The sequence below is a fragment of the Microcaecilia unicolor genome, chromosome 14 (assembly GCF_901765095.1).
Source record: "Microcaecilia unicolor chromosome 14, aMicUni1.1, whole genome shotgun sequence".
In the NCBI taxonomy this organism is placed as follows: Eukaryota; Metazoa; Chordata; class Amphibia; order Gymnophiona; family Siphonopidae; genus Microcaecilia; species Microcaecilia unicolor.
Genome location: NC_044044.1, coordinates 47,914,307 through 47,939,014, shown reverse-complemented (window position 1 = coordinate 47,939,014; position 24,708 = coordinate 47,914,307). Strand labels below are relative to the sequence as shown.

The 24,708-nt window shown below is 44.1% G+C and overlaps 1 protein-coding gene across 1 annotated transcript in view; it reads left to right on the top strand.

Moving 5' to 3' along the window:
* Positions 1-14,739: 14,739 nt before the first annotated feature.
* LOC115457638 overlaps positions 14,740-24,708 on the top strand; it is a 51,692-nt gene continuing 41,723 nt past the window's right edge. The window contains exon 1 of the mRNA XM_030187150.1: positions 14,740-14,802. Within this exon, the coding sequence (XP_030043010.1) occupies positions 14,760-14,802 (43 nt within the window). The 5' untranslated portion in view covers positions 14,740-14,759. The remainder of the gene's footprint in view (positions 14,803-24,708) is intronic.

Genomic DNA, 24,708 nt, shown 5'->3' with positions numbered 1-24,708 from the left:
GGCCGGTCTTAGCAAGTGCAGGGCTCTATGCAGACCAATTTGATGGGCCCCACCCTAGCCCTGCCCCACCCTAGCTCCACCCCACCCTAGCTCCAGGGCCGGCCATCCCTCCCTCCGAGTTCCAAGGCCCCCAGCTCCAGGGCTTGTCGATCCTGCACAGTCAATGCCAACTGAAAGCCATGTCTTTTTCACAAACACAGATACACCCTAATCCACTATAGAATAAGTAATCATAAACTTTCTATTTAGACAAAAATTTAATTGAACCCCCAAGATACCACACTCTGCATGCAATGCAACACCACAGAAACAGAAAATGTCCCCTAGTACTGTGCAAAACATAAAGACAGCAGATGTAAATTTGAAAAAAACTAACAAATATCAATCACAACTTTACAAATTAACAAATATAGAAAATAAAATAATACAATTTTATTGGACTAATACATTTAGCTTTCAGAGGCCAAAACCTCCTTCCTCAGGTCAATACAGTATAGTGCTTTTACAGTATCCTATCCTGACCTGAGGAAGTGGGTTTTGTTCTCCGAAAGTTAGTCAAAATGTATTAAAATTAGTCCAATAAAAAGATTACCTTGTTTACATGTTCTATTATAAACATTAACACAGCTACAATACTACTTTATCCTAAAGCAAAAAAATAAAAATATATATTTTATTTACAGTTTGTTGTCTCTGGTTTCTGCTTTCCTCATCTTCTTTTCACTGTCTTCCTTCTATCCAGCATCTGTCTTCACTCTCTCTCTCTCTCTCTCTCTCTCTCTCTCTCTCTCTGCCATCCAGTGTCTGCCCTCTCTGCCGTCCCTTCCATCCAATGTCTGCCCTCTATCTCTGCCCCTTCCTTCCACCATCTGCCCCTGTCTGCCCTCTCTCTCTCCCCTTCCATTCACTGTCTGCCCTTTCTATCCCTTCCATCCACTGTCTGCCCTTTCTCTCTGCCCCTTCAATCCACCATTTGCCATCCCTCTCCCATCCATCCAGGGTCTGCCCTCCCTCTCACTCCCCCTTCCATCCAGGTTCTGCCCCTCTCTCTGCCCCTTTTTCAGCCCCCAGTTCCAGCCCCACTATCCCACCAGTCCCCCATTTCAGCCCCAGCCCTTTTCTCCCACCAGTCCCGAGCTTCAGCCCCAGCCACTTCTCCCTGTCTCCTTTTCAGCCCCCAGTCCCCACAGTTTCAGCCCCTGCCCCTTTTCAGCCTCCAGTTCCAGTACTAGCCCCCTTATCCCACCTACCCTCCTTTTCAGCCCCCAGTTCCAGCCCCCTTCATGCACATGCCTTGTATTAGGGCCCCCCTTTTCAGCCCCAGAACCATTCTCCCACCTGACCCACGCATGCCCCATTTTCCCATCAGCCCCAGGCATATACATAAGTACATAAGTAATGCCATACTGGGAAAAGACCAAGGGTCCATCGAGCCCAGCATCATGTCCATGACAGCGGCCAATCCAGGCCAAGGGCACCTGGCAAGCTTCCCAAACGTACAAACATTCTATACATGTTATTCCCGGAATTGTGGATTTTTCCCAAGTCCATTTAGTAGCGGTTTATGGACTTGTCCTTTAGGAAACCGTCCAACCCCTTTTTAAACTCTGCTAAGCTAACAGCCTTCACCACCTTCTCCGGCAACGAATTCCAGAGTTTAATTATACGTTGGGTGAAGAACAATTTTCTCCGATTTGTTCACCCAACGTATAATTAAACTCTGGAATTCGTTGCCGGAGAAGGTGGTGAAGGCGGTTAGCTTACCAGAGTTTAAAAAGGGGTTGGACGGTTTCCTAAAGGACAAGTCCATAAACCGCTACTAAATGGACTTGGGAAAAATCCACAATTCCGGGCCCCTTCTCAGACCCCAGTTCCAGCCCCCTTCTCCCATCTGAGAGCCCCCTCCCCTCCTCCCATTCGAGAAACCCCCTCACCTCCCCACCCCAGTCCCTTCTGCCATCCGAGAACCCCTTCCCCACCCCAGTCCCCTCCCATCTGAGAAACCCCTCCCCACCCCAGTCCCCCCCACAACCCGACCCACCTACCAGCTCCGTTCTCCTGCCACCACCCTCACTGCCTTTAAAAAAAAAATTTGCAAAGCACCGGAGTGGCAGGCAGCGCCTTGCTTCTGCCCTGCTAGTAAAATTCTCCTCAACATCGTCAGGCCTTCCCACACTGAGTCCCACCCGCCCTCACGGTAATAGAAAGTTACCTCAGAGGAGGGCGGGACTCAATGTGGGAGATTTTTACTAGCAGGGCAGAAGCGAGGCGCTGCCTGCCACTCCGGCGCTTGACAAATTTTTTTTTTAAGGCAGGACAGGGTGGGAGCAGCGGGAGCAGAGCACCCCCCCCCCACCCGGGGCAAACCGCCCCCACCGCCCTTCTTGCTATGCCACTGTTCAGAGGGAAATGATAGATAGATAGGGGGGACTGGAGCTCGGGCGGTCGGGGCGGGGCGGGGCAACTGCAGATGCGCCGCACGGGGCCCCCTTGAGCACGAGGCCCTATGCGGTCGCCTTGCCCTAAGACCGGCCCTGAATGGAGGGTTAAGTGACTTGCCCAAGATCACAAGGAGCAGCAGTGGGATTTGAACTGGCCACTTCCGGACTGCAAGACCGGTGCTCTAACCACTAGGCCACTGCTTAGCTGGAAGATGAACCTCCTTCTACTACTACTACTTATCATTTCTATAGCGCTACTAGACATACGCAGCGCTGTACACTTGAACATGAAGAGACAGTCCCTGCTCACAATCTAATTAGGACAGACAAACAGGACAAATAAGGGATAAGGGAATATTAAAGTGAGGATAAAATAAGGGTTCTGAACAAGTGAATAAGGGTTAGGAGTTAAAAGCAGCATCTCTCTGTAATACCTTGGACATTCCCCTCAGCCAGACCTATTCTCTGCCACACCCAGGATTCTTTCCAAAACCCTTCTTAGCGTTGCCATCAGTGGTGATGACGTTTATGTGGGGCCACACTCATGTCATATTTCCTCCTCTTTGTAGCAGTAAGCCTGGTCTTTTACAGAGCCCCACCTTGGCTTCCGAGGAGTAAGCTAGATGTGGTGGAAAGACAGGTCTTTGTTAATGCTTTTCTGTAAATTATAACTTGTTTTTAACCACTTGATCAATTTGACCACACATGCACAAACATACAAACTGCCAAGTGAAGAACACTTCCTGAATCTTGTAAGGAAAGCAGACACCTTCACTAATTTGTCAAAAGCAGAACATGCAGCTACGGAAGGGTAAAAAAAAAAAGGATAATTCCTCCCTTCTTGGAAGTGGATTCTAAACTTTCTTCCTCTTAAACTATGTGCATTTCAGAGCAAATTCTGCTGGTAGTCTTCTTACTCAATACTTTTTTTTAATCTGCTACACTTTCATAATGCCATCCTCTTTTTCCTCTGGCAGCATTTCAAGAGTGACTTTTAAAAAAAGTAATTACTTTGCTTAATATTCTGTAACATAGTAACATAGTAGATGACGGCAGAAAAAGACCTGCGTGGGAGGGAGGGAGCCAGCCAGCCAGCTAGCCAGCCTGCCTGAACGTGGGAGAGAGGGAGCCAGCTTGAATGTGGCAGTGTGGGAGGGAGGGAGGGAGCCTGAACGTGGGAGGGAGGGACATGACCCTGAAAGGCGGAGGGAAGGGGGGCCATGACCCTGAAGCTGGGAGGGGTGAGGGGAGGAAAAAGGGGAGGTGGAGGGGAAGGAAGGGGGAAGGAAGACAGGGGGAGGGGGAAGGAGGGCGGGAGACGGAGGGCCTCTGCCGCACACTCTCATTCTCATACACACACTTTCACACAGACAGCCTCACTCTGTCACACACACACACACACACACACACACACTCACACACACATTCACTCTGTCTCTCTCTCTCACACAGTCACTCTCACACACACACACACTCTCTCTCTCAAACATACACACTCCGATGAAAACCTTGCTAGCACCCGTTTCATTGGTCTCAGAAACGGGCCTTTTTTTACTAGTTTATAAATATGTTAAAAAGCAACGTTCCCAGCACAAACCCCTGGGAAACCCCACTATCTACCCTTCTCCAGTGGTGTGCTGGTAAATTTTTAACATGCTCTCTCCCACGTACACCTTTGTGCCCCCCATCCACTTCTGCACCCCCCCCCCAAATTAAATGCTCCCAGGTTCCAATCTAATTCATGTTTAATGTGGAATAAAATGCCATAAATAAGTAAATAAATAGATAGAAATTCTGAACGTTGAGCACCTGATTCCCATAACATGATGTCTGTTTTAGAAGCCCTTTACCAGGAGAAAAAAGTCTCTGCACCAATAACAGGGTTAGGTGTCCCTAAAACCAGCCCCTCCAAATGACACACTGATTACGATTTATAACAAATTACTACTCTACCTATGAAAAATTATTCCCTTATTATACTAACTCTGTGTACATCCCTATGCACAAGACAGCGGTATTTTGAGGAATTTAACTTTTTTTTTTAACAGTATCCTCCCTACCCCACCTACCTATTACAGACCTCCTCCCCGCTCCCTCAAGCCAAAGGGTCCCACTCCCAGTGCGTACCTGAAGGCAGCGTCCCTGGTGGTCTAGTGGACTCTTTGGGGCAGGAAAGATCCCCAATCTTTCCTACCCGCTGCCTCCTCCTGCCCCATCTTCTTTAAAATGGCTGCCGAGACTTACAATGGTGGCCTCACAAGACATCTCCTTCCTCTCTCTTCCCTCTCTTCCATCCATGTCCAGCTTTTTTCCTCTCCTCCCTCCATGATCCATGTCCAGTATTTCTCCTCTCTCCTCCCCTCCATCCATGATCATCTCACTTCCTCTCTTCCCTTCCTTCCATCAATGTCCAGCATTTCTCCTCTCTCCCTTCCCCTCCATCCGTGTGCATCTCCTTCCTCTGTCTTTCTTTCCCTCCAACAATTCTTCTCTCTTCCCTGCCCTCCACTCCATCCATGTCCATCATTTCTCCTCTCTACCCTTTTCTCCATCCATGTGCATCTCCTTCCTTCCTTTCTTCCCTCTCCTCCATCCATGTCCAGTATTTCTCCTGCCCTCCCCTCCATCCATCCATGTCCATCAACTCTCCTCTGTCCCCCCTCCTCCCTTCCATGCCCAGCGATTCCTCTCTGCCCTCCCCTCCTATCCACATCCAGCAATTCTCCTTTGCCCCTATCCTCCCCTCCCATGCATGTCCAGTGATTCTCCTCTCTCCCCTGCCCTCTTCTCCCATCCATGTCCAGCGATTCTCCTCTCTCCTCTGCCCTCTTATCACTTCCGTGTCCTGCAATTCTTGTTTGCCCCCATCCTCCCCTCCCATCCATGTGCAGTGACTCGCCCCAGCCTCCACCTGCCCCCCTTTTCAGCCCCCAAATTCCAGTTCCAACCCCAGGCCTGGCTCACCTGGCTGCCTTCAGCTCCACGATAGCTCTCCTTTCCTTCTTGCCGCTGCCCTGCGTTTAAATCTTTTATTTTACTTCAAGTTGCGGCAGACCGGCAGTGAAAGCAGCAGGCTTGCCTCCAGCCTTCCCTTCCCTCTCATTGTCCTGCCCTTTTCTGATGTATTTCCTGTTTCCTCTTACCCCTAGAACCCTTTTTAAAAATTGGCATCACATTGGCCACCCTCCAATCTTCAGGTACTACAGATGATTTTAAAGACAGGTTACATATTATTAACAGCAGATCAGCAATTTCATGCTTGAGTTCTTTGAGTACCCTTGGATGTATGCCATCTGGTCCAGGTGATTTACTACTCTTTTGTCAAGTTGGCTCAGTACATCTTCCAAGTTCACCGAGATTTCTTTCAGTTCCTCCACATCATCACCCTTGAAAACCAATTCTGGCAAAGGCTGATCTCTTACATCTTCTTCCGTAAAGACAGAAGCAAAGAATTCATTCAGTTTCTCTGCTATGGCCTTGTCCTCCCTGAGCACCCCTTTTGCTCCTTCGTGATCTAACGGTCCCACAGACTCCCTCACAGGCTTTCTGCTTCTGATGTACCTGAAAAAGTTGTTACTGTGAGTTTTAGCCTCTGTGACAAGTTTCTCTTCGTATTCTTTTTTACCTTTCTTTATAAGTGTTTTGTATCTTACTTGCCAGTGCATATGTTGCCTCTTATTTTCTTCATTTGAGTCCTTTTTCCATTCTTTGAAGGACAATATTTTGACTGCAATGGCCTCTTTGACTTCATCTTTTAACCATGCTGGCTGACGTTTTCTCTTCTTTCCATCTTTGCAAATACGTGGACTTCATCTGGACTGGGCTTCCAAGATGGTATTTTTGAATAACGTCCACATCTGATTTAGTGCCCTAACCTTTGCAGCTGATCTTTTTAGTTTCTTTTTAACCATTTTCCTCATTTTATTATAGTTGCCCTTTCGAAAATTAAATGCAGTTACAGTAGATTTCCTTTGCGGGTTCATCCCAGATAGTAGCTTAAACTTGATCATGTTATGATCACTGTTTACCAGGGGACCCAGCACCACCACCTCTCGTAGTATGCCCTGCACACCACCAAGGACCACATCCAAAATGGCTCCCTCTCTAGTCAGTTCCTGGACCAGCTGCTCCAAGAAGCAGTCATTTTATTACATCTAGAAATTTTATCTCCCTTGCACTCCCTGATGTAACATTTATCCAGTCAATATTGGGGTAATTGAAATCACTGCAATGTCCGGAATTTGTAGAATATAATCACTACTACTTCAAAGATTCTACAATCTACCAGTGTTCAAGGGTGATCATAGGCTTGTAAACATGAACGTTGGTGGAGAAAAAAGACCTCAGTGAAACCGGACACTCCTCTTGTTTAAAGGACACACCTTTTAGATAGAGAGGGGACCTCCTTAATCATCGGTCTCAAAAAAAACTCCACATAGGGGGAAGGCCGACAGTCGCTCAAAAGAGCATGGTTCGGGATAAGGTATCTTTCAAAGATATCACCATAACAGGGAAGATAGAGTATCCTGATAGTGAGGTTGCAAAAGAGATTGTAGTAGATCGGGTATCTTTAAATAACAATAAAAATCAGACAAAAGATTGCCAATTAATACTGTCAAGTACTAAGCATGATGTACTTAGGAACAACAAACATAGTTTGAAATGTCTATATGCGAATGCCAGGAGCCTAAGAAATAAGATGGGGGAGTTAGAATATATTGCACTAAATGAAAAATTAGATATAATAGGCATCTCTGAGACCTGGTGGAAGGAGGATAACCAGTGGGACACTGTCATACCGGGGTACAAATTATATCGTAGTGATAGGGTGAATCGGATTGGTGGAGGGGTAGCATTGTATATTAACGAGAGCCTTGAATCAAATAGATTGAAAATTCTGCAGGAAACAAAACACTCCTTGGAATCACTGTGGATTGAAATTCCATGTGCAAAGGGGAAAAGGATAGTGATAGGAGTGTACTACCGTCCACCTGGCCAGGACGAACAGACGGATGCGGAAATGTTAAAGGAAATCAGGGACGCAAACAAACTGGGCAACACAATAATAATGGGGGATTTCAATTACCCGCATATAGACTGGGTTAATGTAACATCTGTACACGCAAGGGACATAAGATTTCTTGATGAAATCAAGGACAGCTTCATGGAACAGCTAGTTCAGGAGCCGACAAGAGAAGGAAAAATACTAGACTTAGTCCTTAGTGGTGCTCATGATCTAGTGCAGGGGGTAACGATACGAGGGCCGCTTGATAACAGTGATCATAATATGATCGGTTTTGATATTGGCATTGAAGGAAGTGAAACTAGGAAATCAAGTACGCTAGCGTTTAACTATAGAAAAGGTGATTACGACAAAATGAGAAAAATGGTGAAAAAAAGACTGAAAGGAGCAGCTCGCAGAGTAAAAAACTTGCATCAGGCGTGGATGCTGTTTAAAAACACCATCCTGGAGGTTCAGGACAAATATATTCCACGTATTAGAAAAAAGGGAAAAAAGACTAAACGTCAGCCGGCGTGGCTAAACAGTAAGATAAAGGAAATCATTAGAGCCAAAAAACAATCCTTCAGAAAGTGGAGAAGAGAACCAACTGAAAGTAACAGGATAGATCATAAGGAATGCCAAGCCAAATGCAAAGCGGAGATAAGGAGGGCAAAAAAGGACTTTGAGAAGAAATTAGCGTTGGAAGCAAAAATACATAGTAAAATTTTTTTTAGATACATTAAAGCAGGAAACCGGCCAAAGAGTCGGTTGGGCCGCTGGACGAAAATGATGTTAAAGGGGCGATCAAGGAGGACAAAGCCGTAGCGGAGAAATTAAATGAATTCTTTGCTTCGGTCTTCACCGAGGAGGATTTGGGGGGGACACCGGTGCTGGAAAGAATATTTGAAGCGGGGGAGTCGGAGAAACTAAACAAATTCTCTGTAACCTTGGAGGATGTAATGGGTCAGTTCAGCAAGCTGAAGAGTAGTAAATCACCGGGACCTGATGGTATTCATCCCAGAGTATTAATAGAACTAAAAATGAACTTGCGGAGCTACTGTTAGAAATATGCAATCTGTCCCTAAAATCGAGTGTAGTACCGGAAGACTGGAGGGTAGCCAATGTTACTCCGATTTTTAAGAAGGGTTCCAGAGGAGATCCGGGAAATTATAGACCGGTGAGTCTGACGTCGGTGCCGGGCAAGATGGTGGAGGCTATTATTAAGAATAAAATTGCAGAGCATATACAAAAACATGGACTGATGAGACAAAGTCAGGACGGATTTAGTGAAGGGAAGTCTTGCCTCACCAATCTAATGCATTTTTTTGAGGGGGTAAGCAAACTTGTGGACAATGGGGAGCCGGTTGATATTGTATATCTGGATTTTCAGAAGGCGTTTGACAAAGTGCCGCACGAAAGACTCCTGAAGAAATTGCAGAGTCATGGAATCGGAGGTAGGGTATTATTATGGATTAAGAACTGGTTGAAAGATAGGAAGCAGAGAGTAGGATTGCGTGGCCAGTATTCTCAGTGGAGGAGGGTAGTTAGTGGGGTCCCGCAGGGGTCTGTGCTGGGTCCGTTGCTTTTTAATGTATTTATAAATGACCTAGAGATGGGAATAACTAGTGAGGTAATTAAATTCGCCGATGACACAAAATTATTCAGGGTCGTCAAGTCGCAGGAGGAATGTGAACGATTACAGGAGGACCTTGCGAGACTGGGAGAATGGGCGTGCAAGTGGCAGATGAAGTTCAATGTTGACAAGTGCAAAGTGATGCATGTGGGTAAGAGGAACCCGAATTATAGCTACGTCTTGCAAGGTTCCACATTAGGAGTTACGGATCAAGAAAGGGATCTGGGTGTCGTCGTCGATGATACGCTGAAACCTTCTGCTCAGTGTGCTGCTGCGGCTAGGAAAGCGAATAGAATGTTGGGTGTTATTAGGAAGGGTATGGAGTCCAGGTGTGCGGATGTTATAATGCCGTTGTATCGCTCCATGGTGCGACCGCACCTGGAGTATTGTGTTCAGTACTGGTCTCCGTATCTCAAAAAAGATATAGTAGAATTGGAAAAGGTACAGCGAAGGGCGACGAAAATGATAGTGGGGATGGGACGACTTTCCTATGAAGAGAGGCTGAGAAGGCTAGGGCTTTTCAGCTTGGAGAAGAGACGGCTGAGGGGAGATATGATAGAAGTGTATAAAATAATGAGTGGAATGGATCGGGTGGATGTGAAGCGACTGTTCACGCTATCCAAAAATACTAGGACTAGAGGGCATGAGTTGAAGCTACAGTGTGGTAAATTTAAAACGAATCGGAGAAAATTTTTCTTCACCCAACGTGTAATTAGACTCTGGAATTCGTTGCCGGAGAACGTGGTACGGGCGGTTAGCTTGACGGAGTTTAAAAAGGGGTTAGATAGATTCCTAAAGGACAAGTCCATAGACCGCTATTAAATGGACTTGGAAAAATTCCGCATTTTTAGGTATAACTTGTCTGGAATGTTTTTACGTTTGGGGAGCGTGCCAGGTGCCCTTGACCTGGATTGGCCACTGTCGGTGACAGGATGCTGGGCTAGATGGACCTTTGGTCTTTCCCAGTATGGCACTACTTATGTACTTATGTACTTATGTACTAAACTTCTTTCATACTTTGTGCCATAACACCCATTCAAACACTCATAAATGAAGACAAAAAAACTTTTTTCGGCCACAAGCCGTTACTTAGCTTGGATAGTGAAACCAACGCGTTCTTCTTCGGGTCAGTGCAGTGTCTCTCACAGTCCATTCCTGCACTCTCCTTGGTCCCCGATTCCCGACAGGGAAGCCCTGTTTTGCCACTAAATGGCTGCGTCAGGGGAAAAGAAATATTTAACAGCACCTCCAAGTCTCGACTCACGCCTTCAATGCATTCTCTGGCATCCTCACAAGAATGGCGGTCGGCTTCTTTACTTCCGTCTTTGTATTTAAATCTTCTACGACTGACGTCTTCCCGTAATCCCGTCATCAGTGCGATTTTTCAAAGAAAGGCTTTCCATTCAATGGAGACATTTAAACCCCCTGGTATTACAGATTGTAGAGTGAAAATCCATCTCTGCTCTTTTTGTCTTAAAATCCTCCTAATATCACCTTTTCGTTCAGTAACATGGATCTGTTCAATCACGATGCATCTCAATTCGGAAAAACAATGTTGCTTGTTCATGCAATGAGATACCATAGGTTCGTGTGTTTTGTTAGACTGGATGCAATGTCTGTGCTCAATCAACCATGTCTTTAATGCACGAGAAATCTGTCCCACATAATGAAGGCCACAAGGACAGCTGATAACATTAATGACATTCTTAGATGTACAATCTGTAGTAGCATGCAGCACATAAGTATTCCCTGTGTTTTGATCCACAAACACACTTGCTTCAGTCATGATGCTGCAAACTGAGAAACTCCCGTATGCTCTATGAGATCCTTCTTGTCGCTGTCTTGAAACCTCCCTATTCCAAATATCAGCCCGGCATAATTTGTCGTTCAAATTGCTGTTTCTCTGAAAAGCAAATAGGATCCTAAGATCCTGCAAACAAGGGTGTATATTTAATAGAGCTAAATGTTTTTTTTAATGACCCTAGTCATGATATTCGAGTGAGAATTAAACCGGGTCACAAACGTCACCACCTCCTCTTTGTCCCCAGGCTCTGATCTTGGATATAACAGCCATTCTCTATGATTGAGAAGCTCTCTTCCTAGCCTTGGACACCAATTGTTTGGGATAACCCCGGTTGCTTAGTTTAGATTCCAATTCCTTAGCATGTTCTTGAAACCTCCCCTTAGTGGAACAGATTCTTCTGTGTCTCAAAAATTGAGCAAAAGGTATGTTCATCCTACAATGGTCTGGATGCACACTATTAAACTGCAAAGTGGTATTTCTGTCAGTGGGCTTTGTAAACACTGACGTTTCCAGGCGTCCTTCAACCACATCCACCCAGATATCCAAGAAGGCAATGCCTCTGCTGCTATGTTTAGATTCAAATTTAATAGTTCCATGACACTCATTTAGTTCTTTCACAAATTGGTCCAACTGGGGCTCTGTGCCTCCCCAAATCATAAAGATGTCATCGATGTAGCGTAGCCAGCATCTAGCATGTCTGAACGATTCCAGTGTGTAAATACTTCGAGTTTCCAAAGGTTCCATAAACACAAATTAGCAATCGTGGGGGAACAAGCCGCTCCCATAGAAATGATGGTGCACTTGGAGACAGATGTAAAGAAGGAAAGGAAGAAGAAAGAGGCGAGAGAAGAAATGGAAAGGTCAACCTGGAAAAGAATTTGTAAGGCTGACTCATGGAACATGGAAAAAAAAAGACTATTCCCAGACAACAAAGGTAGAAAAAAATTATTTTTATTTAATACTTTGTAAGCACTGAGATGCACCTGCTTTGTAAAATGTACATTTTTTATATTTTTATTTTGCAAAGTGCAGGAGAAAATGCATTTGTCTTTTTTTTTTTTTTTTTAACCAGTATAGCACTGTTTAGAGTCTGGCTTCCTGGGGCAGGGGGTCTCTATTTCAATTTTTGTTGTTGTTGTTTTTTTTTTGGGTGGGGGGTTGTGGCTCCCTATTCTGCATTAGATTGGTAGCATGGAATGTTGTCACAATTTGGGTTTCTGCCAGGTGCTTGTGACCTGGGTTGGCCACATTGGAAACAGGATACTGGGCTAGATGGACCATTGGTCTGACCCAGTATGGCTACTCTTATGTTATATAGATGAGGGTCTGTCCATGTTCTGAATGTGTGACTGAGGTGAAGGATTCTGTCAGCATGTAGTATATGTGTAGGAATGTGCTTGTTCCAGTTTCCCAATAGTAGGTATATTGGTGCTCCAGAGCCCAGTGTAATATATATAGCACTGTCTTCTGATAGGTGGTTTAGGGCTGTTATGGTGTGGTAAGTTTTGTGTTCTAGGGCTGTCCTGGAGTACCCCCTTGCCAGTCAGGTTTTCAGGATATCCACAATCAATATGCATGACATTGATTTGCATATACTGCCTCCATTACATGCAAATCTTATTCATGCAGATTCATTGTGGACAGCCTGAAAACCTGAATGGCAAGAGGGTGCTCCAGGACCACCTAGGGAAACACTTCTCTAGGACCCACTGTAATATTTATAGCATTGTCTTTTCATAGGTGGGTTAAGGCTGTTTTGGTGTGGTAAGTTTTCAGTATAGGTTTGGGTGTCTTTTTGCAGAGGTTTATGTTATTTCACAAAGTGTCTAGCCATATTTGAAAGTGGGCTCTGGGGCAAGGGCCCTTGTCACCCAAAATAAAAATGCTCAAGACTAGTGTTGTTCACATCCTGTAGAGTCACCACACAAACAAAAGCCAATCTTGATTTAAACAAGGTGTCTAGCAGTGGAAGGACTGGGTGTGCTATTCCTGAGGTGATAGTCACGATTTGAATATTTTTATTTGAAGTTAAAAAGACAGGTTGCCTGCTCTGGCCAGTCCTACTACTACTACTATTAAACATTTCTATAGCGCTACTAGACTTACGCAGCGTTGTACAAATTAACATGAAAAGACAGTCCCTGCTCAACAGAGCTTACAATCTAAATTGGACAGACGAACAGACAGCTAGGGGTGGGGAAACTGCAGTGGTAGGGGTGATAAGTGAGGGTGTTGAGTAAGAGAGTCATGGTTAGGAGTCGAAAGCAGTAGCAAAGAGGTGGGCTTTAAGGCTAGACTTGAAGACAGCCAGAGACTGAGCCTGACGTACTGGCTCAGGGAGTCTATTCCAGGCATAGGGAGCAGCGAGATAGAAGGAACGGAGCCGGGAGTTAGCAGTGGGGGAGAAGGGGGACGACAGGAGACATTTACGCAGCGAACGGAGTTCACGGGGAGGAGTGTAGGGAGAGATGAGAGCGGAAAGGTACTGAGGAGCTGCGGAGTGGATGCACTTGTAGGTCAAAAGGAGAAGTTTGAACCGTATGCGGAAGCGGATAGGGAGCCAGTGAAGCGACTTGAGGAGAGGGCTAACGTGAGTATAGCGACTCTGGTGGAATATAAGGTTCCTGGCAGTCCAGGAATCTCTTCCGTGTCCTGCCTACTGATGTAACTTACTATTTCCTTGTAGGCAGGATGCAACAGAGACAGCCTGTATTAATCATTGCCCACCACAGCCCCTGAGCAACTACACAGACACTGCTGTCTAGCTGACACCAACCGGCGCCTATTTTGTAAAAGTCTGCACCCCCTGAGATCAAAACCTGGCTACGGCTCTGGTAGGTAGATGAAGGAAATTAAAGAATGGATAGTAAGAATGAATTAAATCTGGAGAGAGAGGGAGGGGCAGAAAATATTGAAGAAAACAAAGAAAAAGGAGAGAAAAATGACTAATGAGTTAAGAGAAGACAAAGGAAAGCAGAATCAAGAGACTGGGAGCAACACAAATAGAAAAAGTAAATGGCCAAACAACAAAGGTAAAGAAAATCATTTTATTTTTAATTTAGGATAAAGTGATATGGTAGCTGTGTTAATAAAGTTTCAGAGACCAATACTTCCTGCCTCAGGATGCTGAGAGGATACCATAACAGCATCCTGAGGCAGGAGGTTTTGGACTCTGAAAGCTAATTGAAAAGGGTGTTGGCTAAGTAGAATCGGAGGAAAGGGGAAGTAAGAGGAGTAGGCTCTTCAACAACACCAGTAGGCCACTTAAGTTAGGAACAACAATCTCTTTATTTAAATATACACTGACTGGACTCGAGATGTGCCAGGAGCGGAGCCAAGTAGAGTGGGCGGAGCCAATGCGAAGTGGCTAGGGGGGCTGTGGGCGTGTACTAAAAATCTTCCTTGGCAGCTCTAGCTCTGCATTTCCTGCCAGTGGAGTTAACACCTTTTTTAACTGTGCTGTTTTAATAATGATTTACAAGTGCACCAGCACTGTGACAGATTTTCAAAAATGACAGTTTTTGCAATAAATTAGTTGAGATAAAAACAGTACCAATAGTTGCATTTATTATCATCAGGGTACTTTATTAGGCAATAACTTCTTTTACTTTAACTTAAGTAAATTAATGTATTCTTTACTATACAAAAATGTGGCACATTTCTTGGGCAGACCGCGCAGGTCTTTTTCTGCCGTCATCTACTTACTTTTGTTACCCTGTCACTATAGGCAAAGTTCTCCCGCCTACTACACGTGACCTTTCTATTGGTCAGGTGTGGATAGGGAAAAGGGGCGGGGCGTTTGTTCAAGAAAGATTTCTTTGCAGCAGATTGCACACTTTTGGCAGCACTTCCCGGCAGGCAGCACGGGCTGGGGATTAGATGGAGTTGATGGATGGGTTTCTGCTTTGTACTCTATTCGCAGGTAAGACGGGCGATCATGCAGGAGAAGCTTCCTCAGGTATTATTTTGTGTAATGTCGATTTCGTTGTACGAAAGCAGCGAGAGGTGGAATGATTGGACAACTGTCAAGGGGAGACAAGTGTCTGCGAAAGATGTTTAGCATCTACCCCCGCTCATTCCAGAACATGCCTTCATTGCGCCCGTGAACACAGGAATGGATGAGCTGCAACCTGCAGCCTGTTTTACGTAACTGTTCTTGCAACTTTCTCGCAACTCCAGCCTCGGTCGCTTTGCCGGTTTTAAAATGTATTTACACTCTAAATCTCTAAAAATAACTGCAATTTAATAGACGCCTATATCAGACCAAACAGTTATAGTACAGCTTCTACTTTCTTTTCAAATATTTGAATCCGTTTTAACAAATACTTAAATACCCCAGATCATTCAACCGCATTCACACAAACACTCTTCCATGCAGAGGATTTGAAAAACACCCTGCATGACAATGAGAAACCCTGATCACAAAGGTCTTGTAAAGATTCACATCACAGGAGGGAAGTGTTGTGACTCTTAAGGTGGCCACATATAAATAAAGAGTTCTGCTTTCCACAGCATAGCTAAGGGTGGTAAGCTGCTCAGATGTGTTTTTTGCCAGTTAGTTATTGATGTATTAGTGGGAATAGGTTTATGGAAGAGTGTTTGTGTGAATGCGGTTGAATGATCTGGGGTATTTAAGTATTTGTTAAAACGGATTCAAATATTTGAAAAGAAAGTAGAAGTTGTACTATAACTGTTTGGTCTGATATAGGTTTTAAAATGTAAAGGATCTGTTGCTGCCGTCGTGCCAAAATGTTTTCCACACCAAACTCGCCCAATATTAATATGAATAGTAATGAGGCCAATATGAATAGTAATGAGGGCGATATTAATAAGGCAATCAGCGTAATTATAATGAGCACACATTCATAATCCATCCATCCATCCACCCACAAAACAAAAGGACCAAGTTGCCATCACAAACATCTAGGCACAGAAAAAAAAAGATTTTACTTCTGCCAGGTTTCAACCAAAATCATGTTCAATGTGGGATATAAATGCTGTAAATAAGTAAATAAATAGAAACGCTGAATGTTGAGCACCTGATTCTCATAACATGATATCTGTTTAGTGGCCCTTTAGCAGGAGAGGAAAAAAGTCTGCATGAATATAACACATGCTAGGTTGTCCTTATAACCAGCCCCTCCAAATGACACACTGATTACAATTTATAACAACTCTACCTATAAAAAGTTATACTTTCTCTGTTTACATCCGTATGCTGCACAAGCTGGCATGTTTGAAAATATAAGTGAGAGAAAAATGCTACCAACAGTAAAACTGGTTGCAGCAGCTCATAGCTCTGCTCCGGCTCCCTCCACCCTCCCATGCTTGGCTCATGCTCTTTCTTCTGTGGCTTCTCCGACTCCGTCCTCCTCTCTGTACCAGGGACAACGGAGGGTTAAGTGACTTGCCCAGAGTCACAAGGAGCTGCAGTGGGAATCAAACCCAGTTCCCCAGGATCAAAGTCCACTGCACTAACAACTAGGCCACTCCTCCACTCCTGCAAAAGGGGGGAGGGAAGAAGACCAGAAAAGAGAGAGAGTAATGTTGGACCATGGGGGAAAAGAGATGGATGGGGGAGAGAGATTCTAGGGGGTGCAGGGAAAGGGACAGGGAGATATCAGGCAATGAGATTGGGGTGGGTTACAAGAGTGGAGAGAGGGAGAGGATATTCTGGAAATGGTAGAACATGTGGGAGAAGTCAAAGGGGGGTGGCAAGAAAATGAGTGAGTGGTGAATATTCAGTACAAGATAGAAATGTGGTAATGGGGAAGAGATGGAAGAAAATGGAAGGATGGGAGAGCTAGGGACTGAGAGGAGATGGAAAATTGTTAGGTAGCTTAAAATTAAAAAAGGGTGAGCTAGAGCGAGTGAAATTTGAGTGGACAGAGGCAGAAAAGGAAAAAAAAGGGAAAATCAATATGTTAGAGACAGGTGTAGTGAGGGAATGGAAAAAGAGACACTAGAAAGACACTAGAAAGAGAATTGGCAGAAGTTAGACGGGAAGGGGAAATGGGACTTGATATACCGCCTTTCTGTGGGTTTTTTTTGCAACTACATTCAAAGCGGTTTACATAGTATATTCAGGTACTTATTTGTACCAGGGGCAATGGAGGGTTAAGCGACTTGCCCAGAAAAAGCGAAACTGGAACCAAGATGATGGAAAAACAAAATGTCCAGACAACAAAGGTAGAAAAAGTGTTTTATTTTTAATTTATTAACTGGAATGTGTTAACTTTGGGATATGTGCATCACAGATGGGTTTTGTACTGTATTCTGTGGCATAGGTAGATGGCTAATTTGGGGAGGGGGAGGGAGGGGGTTAGAGCCCAAAATGGGTGGGCACCAAATTTTCTCCCCACCAGAATGCAAAATATAAATACTTGAGCTGGCGGGGATCACCAAAGCCCCATCAACTGAAACCTCCTCCTTCAGTCTGGCAGCCAGAAATCTCCAAGCTCTGTCCCCTCCCCACCCCACCACTATGCATGTTTAAATTTCATGAATGTGTGAAAGACAACCGGGTGGGGGGGGGGGTCATCAGCTGGTGAGGCTTGCTTGGGGAGCCCCACCAGTTTATGTTAATTTTGGAGGAAGGTGGTTTAAGTTCTCTTTCCCCCCCCTCCCCCCTTCATGGTTATACCACTGATTGTGTTCAGCAGAAAATAAAGTACTTGCAGAGTTTAACTTCTTGGGGTTCCCAGTTCTGTTTTGGTGTTCATATTTCTAATCTGTGATCCTTTGTTCTGTTCTTGGTGAAGGTTTGTTTGTGTTTTGTGTGTGCAGAAGTTATTTAAGGTTGTTTTATATGTGGTAGTAATGATGGGTAGGGAAAGCGAGGAAAGGGGCAAGGAAGAGAAGGGATTGGGGGCCCCCTCCTTAATTTCTGTCCTGGGCGCCAGCATGTCTAACACCAGCCCTGTGGCCACCCTCCAGTCTTTTTTTTTATTTTTATTTGTACCCCGCGCTTTCCCACTCATGGCAGGCTCAATGCGGCTTAGGTACTTATTTGTACCTGGGGCAGTGGAGGGTTAAGTGACTTGCCCAGAGTCACAAGGAGCTGCCCATGCCTGAAGTGGGAATCGAACCCAGTTCCCCAGGACCAAAGTCCACCACTCTAACCACTAGGCCACTTAATTATAACACAATATACACAGGCTGAATGCCAACAATAAACAATTCACACATAATTATCTAATCACACTGTTGCCACCATTTTCCTTCCCCACCCCCACAAGAGAAAAAAATAATAATGGGGTAACAGTTTTCAGTTATACTAGTAGCTTAAACTATCTTGATAAACCCTATGGGCCACTACTACCCCCAACAATCCCCCCCCCCCCCCCCCCGTAATACTTACAGTGTCCCATCAATTTTTTATATGGAGCCCACACTGCGAAAAATGAACCCATCCAATCATACTCAATGGCTGTTAATTTTGACATTAGGTAAAGATAGTCCAATTTTACAATCAGCTGGTCCTTGCTGGGTACTTCAGGCTTCCTCCACGCTGCTGCCAGACACAGCCTTGCCGTAGTAACCCACCATATGAGTCAATCTGATGATTCCCGTGTCCTCCAATGAAGAGTAAACATTGAGCAAAAAGACAAGAACAGAAGGCTCACATTCCACTCCCAACAGATCACCCAGGAATCGGGACACCATCTCCCAGTATTTTTGAACTTTAGGGCAGGTCCACCAGATATGGCCAAAGGTTCCCTCCAGTCCACACTCTCTCCAGCAGAGACAAGTACCAGAGTGTTACGCTCTGCTACACTCCTCCAGAGGTGCAGCCTGCTCACGCAGGGTATGGGCATTCCAGGATGCAGCGGCCATCTTGGATGTGGTATCTCCAGGATAGGACGGCCATCTTGGAGTTGGCATCTCAGCTTGTGGCAGCCATCTTGGAGTTGAGCAGCTTCAGGAAGAAAGCCCATATTTGGGCGTAGAGCATCTCCTCTGATGGGGGCGGCCATCTTGGAACAGCTGCACATGGTTGAGCCTAATCCCTGCACTATTTAAAGCCCTGTTTCCAGTCCTTCCATGCTTCGGCTTCTATTCGCGTAGAAGTTGTGGTCTTCATCTGTTCCAGTGTTTTCCTGTGTTCCTGACCTCGGATTGTTTGCTGACCACGCGCTGTGTTGCTGCCTGCCCAGACCTTCGGACTGATTCTTGACTACACACTGTGTTGCTGCCGGCCCAGACTTCGGACTGTTTTCTGTTTTTGCTGCTTCACTGACTCCTTGCGCCGGGACTGTGTCTGCGCTCCCGCTTGTCTGGTCAGTGGTCACACAATCCTGCTGGTTCCGGAAGTCCTGCTGGCCACTTGAACCCAGGGGCTCAACTCCTGGGGGACAGTGGCTAAGTGCAGGTGAAGCTTGGGGTTGTCTGGCTGCCTGACCGAGCGCGGTGGCACTCCATCTTTGCCGTGCTCAGTCGGGGCACATTCCCAATCATAACACAGAGTCAAAAATCCTTTTCAAATGTGCTGGGGTATAATACCACTGAAAAAGCATCTTATAACCATGTTCTATGTAGTTAGAGGCAATGGTAACTTTGGTGAGCCTTGTGTAGATCAATTGCCACTGTGAGTCAGATAAAGGCACTCCCAACAGATCCTCCCAGCTGTGTTCATATTTTTGGGTAATAGGTTTACTATACAACAATGCTTTATATAGCCTAGAAATTAACCCGTTCCCCACTCCCAATTTAAAAAGCTTCAGTTTGGCCTGGTTCCCTTGTCGCCAATCAGGCAATACCTTTCTATGAATAAAATCATGTAATTGACGATGTCAATCTGCTTCAGTCAACTCATACCGTTCTCTCAAAACCTCAAAGGGGGTGAAGCTGTTTTGTACTAGCAATTGTCCCAAGATTCGTAATCCCTTGGACTCCCATCTTTTATACACTCCGAGAAAGTAGATGCTAAAAAGCCCGAAGCATATAAGATGGGTGTATAAAAAAAATAACATTGTTTTGGAAACAGCCTCCGTCTCGTGTCATACCATTCAGCCAACACACAAGCCATACTATAGGGTGCTGAATTCATCCATGTATGTAACTGGGATAATGGAAGCCAAGTTAGATAGGTCAACTGCATCTTATCAGCCACTGTTTGTTCCAATTGCACCCAGCATTTCGAGGGGGATATCATCCAATCAAAAAGAGCAGTCAGCTGCACAGCTCAATAATATTAAGCAAAATCAAGGACCCCCATTCCTCCCTGTTCTCGCCCGGCATGCATTAGGGCCTTACATACTCGTGGAGGCTTATGTTGCCAAATATAATGAAATACTTGATGTTGAAGCTTAAGTAAAAACCCTTTAGGAGTGCACATTGGGAGATATGCAAAGAGATACAGGTTCCAGAGGAGATCCGGGAAATTATAGACCGGTGAGTCTGATGTCGGTGCCGGGCAAAATGGTAGAGACTATTATTAAAAACAAAATTACAGAGCATATTCAAAAGCATGGATTAATGAGACAAAGTCAACATGGATTTAGTGAAGGAAACTCTTGCCTCACCAATCTACTACATTTCTTTGAAGGGGTGAGCAAACGTGGATATAGTTGAGCCAGTTGATAATGTGTATCTGGATTTTTAGAAGGTGTTTGACAAAATACCTCATGAAAGACTCCAGAGGAAATTGGAGAGTTATGGTATAGGAGGTAGTGTTCTATGGTGGATTAAAAACTGGTTAAAGGATAGAAAACAGAGAGTAGGGTTAAATGGTCAGTATTCTCAATGGAGAAGGGTAGATAGTGGGGTTCCCCAGGGGTCTGTGCTGGGACTGCTGCTTTTTAACATATTTATAAATGATGTAGAGATGGGAGTAACTAGTGAGGTAATTAAATTTGCTGACAACACAAAGTTATTAAAAGTTGTTAAATCATAGAAACATGACGGCAGATAAAGGCCACATGACCCATCCAGTCTGCCCATCTTCTGTAACCCCTAATTCTTCCTGTTCCAAAACGATCCCACATGCTTATCCCATGCCTTTTTAAATTCTGGAACAGTCCTTGACTTCACCACCTCCACCGGGAGGCTATTCCACGTCTCCACCACCCTTTCTGTGAAATAATACTTCCTTAGGTTACACCTAAGCCTATTTCCTCTTAACTTTGTCGTATGCCTCCTCATTCCAGAGCTCTCCTTCATTTGAAAAAGGCTCTCTTCCTGTACATAAATGACCTTGAGATATTTAAACGTTTCTATCATGTCTCCTACCTCTCTTCCAGCGTATACATCGCAAGAGGATTGTGAAAAATTACAAGAGGACCTCACGAGACTGGGAGACTGGGCGTCTAAATGGCAGATGATGTTTAATGTGAGCAAGTGCAAAGTGATGCATGTGGGAAAGAGGAACCCGAACTATAGCTATGTAATGCAAGGTTCTACATTTAGTCACTGACCAAGAAAGAGATCTTGGCGTCGTCGTTGATAATACGTTGAAACCCTCTGCTCAGTGTGCGGGTGCAGCTAAGAAAGCAAATAGGTACTATTAAGAAAGGAATGGAACACAAAAATGCGACCGCACCTCGAACATTGTATTCAATTCTGGACACTGCATCTCAAAATTAGAAAATGTACAGAGAAGGGCAACAAAAATGATGATAATGGGAATGGGATGACTTCCCTAGGAGGAAAGGCTGAAGTGGCTAGGTCTCCTCAGCTTGAAGAGAAGACAACTGAGGGGAGATATGATAGAGGTCTATAAAATAATGAGTGGAATGGAACGGGTAGACGTGAATCGTTTACTCTTTCAAAAAATACTAGGACTAGGGGGCATGTGATGAAGATTAAAAGTAGTAAATTTAATACGAATTGGAGAAAATATTTCTTCACTCAACTTGTATTTAAACTCTGGAATTCGTTGCCAGAGAATGTGGTAAAGGCGGTTAGCTTAGTGGGGTTTAAAAAAGGTCTGGACGGCTTCCTAAAGGAAAAGTCCATAGGCCATTATTAAATTGACATGGGTAAAATCCACTGCTTATTTCTGGGATAAGCAGCATAAAATATATTGAACTTTTTGGGGATCTTGCCAGATATATGTGACCTGAATTGGCCACTGTTGGGACACAGAATGCTGGGCTTGATGGACCTTTGGTCTGTCCCAGTGTGGCAATACTTATGTACTTATGAAGATAATCCTGGCCTTTATGGGTAGCCAACATAGTTTGATAAGAAGTGGAGTTGCCTGTCGAATTTAGAAGCTCTCTAGACCAGTCTAGCTGCTGTATTGAGGGTGGTTTGAAGTTTCTTTGTAAGTGATTCCTTATTTCCTATATAAAGAGCATTACAATAATGCAGCTGAGAGAGGGTTATGGTTTGTGCCAGTGAACGGAAGATATTGATGAAAAAGAAAGGTCTGATTCTTTTTAAATTTCCACATTGATCTAAAAGTTTTGGAGATCACTGCATTTACTTGATCTTCACAGGACAAAATTTTGTCAGTAATGACTCCTAGTATTTTGGGGTTAGGTTCGATGGGGGAGGTTTTCTTATTGATTGTGAAACTGGTGATTTCTTAGATAATGTTTTGGTTCTGATTGAGTAGAATTTTAGTTTTGTCTCTGTTCAAATTTCAGTTGAAAAGAGGAGGCCCAATTTTCCATTTCGTGATGAACTGTGTTTATAATTAATTTTGTTGTCAAATGTTAAATAAATTGTTACATCATCTGCATAGATAAAAGAATTTAATCTTTTACCCTCCAATTTCCCCTAGTTGTTCCATCATGATATTGAATAAGATGGGGGATATGGGTGATCCCTGGGGCACTCCACAAGCGGGAATCCAAGCTGGTGATAGTGATCCTGCCATTTTGACTTTGTAAGCTCTTGATCTGAGAAAACCCATGAACCATTTGTGTACGTTTCCACATATGCCCATGTTGTTGAGTAGTGTAGCTAGTAAATCATGATCAACCATATCAAAAGCACTAGATATAGCAAATTGTAGGGTGATTTTCTTTCCAATGCTGATCAATTTCCTTAAGTTAGATATAAGTGTAGTTAGAACTGTTTCTGGGGGATCCAAGATGGCTGCACGCTAACGCGCCTTGCTGTTGCTCTAACGTTTCTCTAAGATGCCTAAGCGTAGAGGAAGAGCTTCTGCCCGAGTTTCCCAGACCTCTTCCCAAATACCTGGACCGCTGGATCGGTACATGCAACGGAGGACTGGTGTGGAATCTGGGGCTGTTCCGAGGCGAGACGCCGGCGAATTGGAGGAAGTTTCGGCGTCCCTCGAGTTGGAAACTACTCTCAGCCCTGAACAGAGGCTCCCACCCCCACAGCCAATGGCAGCGAGTTCCCCGCTTCCTGGTTCTCTGACGCTTACCCTGAGTGGTGAAGCTGCTTCGGAGAAGGAAACCCAGTCAGCTTTTGATAGCGGAGGAGGGGAAGTTGTCTTCCCCAGGAGAAACTCGCCAACCAACAATGGCTGGGAATTTACAAGCGATTGGAGCGGGGAAGACTGAACAAGAATTTACATTTCCCTTGGACCTCATTTCCAAGCTTGAGATGGTAACTATGGATTCACTATGGGATCTTATGTCCAGTTTGGGACAGATGTTTCTAGCAATTTCAACTAAACAATCCCTAAAAATTAATGAATTGGAGGAAAAGACTGAAAAAGAGAAGGTAGAACTTGAAAAGTTGACTCCTAGAATGGAGAAAATTGAACAATCAGTGAAAAAATTAGAGGACACTCAATTTTTGCTTATGAAGGACTTAACTAATTTAAAAATTAAAACGGAAAACTTAGAAAATTATGCCAGGAATTTGAATTTACGTTTTATTAATTTTCCTAGTGTGCCATTGGTAAAGACTGGTGATATGCTGAAGAGATATCTGATAGAGAATTTAAATATACCTGAAGTTAATCTACCCCTGTTTTCGAAGGTCTTTTATCTTCCATCAAAAGTATTGAACCAAAATGTGCCACAAATATCATATATTTCTGGAGATCTCAAATACTCAACAGGCCACCCCAGCAACTTTGGTTGCTACAGTGGCCTTATTTCCTGATAAGCAATGGCTGTTCCAAATGTTTTTTCGGCATAGGGAGAAGCCATTTTTAGGTTTACGAATTTCATTGTTTCCTGACTTCTCCAGAGAGACTCAGCAGAAAAGGAAACGATTTCTCATGATGAAAACTGCTGTTACTCAAGCAGGGGGGACCTTTTTTTTGAGGTACCCCTGCAAGTGTATTATTAAGCTTGATAATGTAAAATATACCTTTACTGATCCACTTCAACTCTCCAAACTAATCGCTTCTAAGAAAACAACGGGAGTAATTTAGTTAATCACCTAGTCCCGCGCGGATAGCTATTTTCCTTTTTGTATTAATGATTTCTTTATAGATTCCTCTGGTTTAAGTTTTGGATCCCCTTGTTGTTGGACTTGAGTGAATTCTGAAATATTATGAATATAATATGTGAGTTTTTTCCTTTATATTATGGAACATTTCACTTTCTGTCAGGATGTTATGCCTGGAAATATATTGTAAAATAATAAAATTTAAATTAAAAAAAAAACTGTTTCTGTCCTGAAATTTGGTCTAAATCCTCATTGTGTATTATTAATAGGTTAAACTTTAAGTAATCCATCAACTGATTCCATTACCTTCACGAATAATGGTATTGAAGCAACCGGTCTGTAGTTGATATCATTTCTTTTGCCTGGTGTGTTTTTTAGGGATTGGTGTTTAGAGATAGGAGTAACCAGCGAGGTAGTTAAATTTGCTGATGACACAAAGTTATTCAAAGTCGTTAACTCGCGAGAGGATTGTGAAAAATTACAGAGGGACCTTATGAGACTGGGAGAC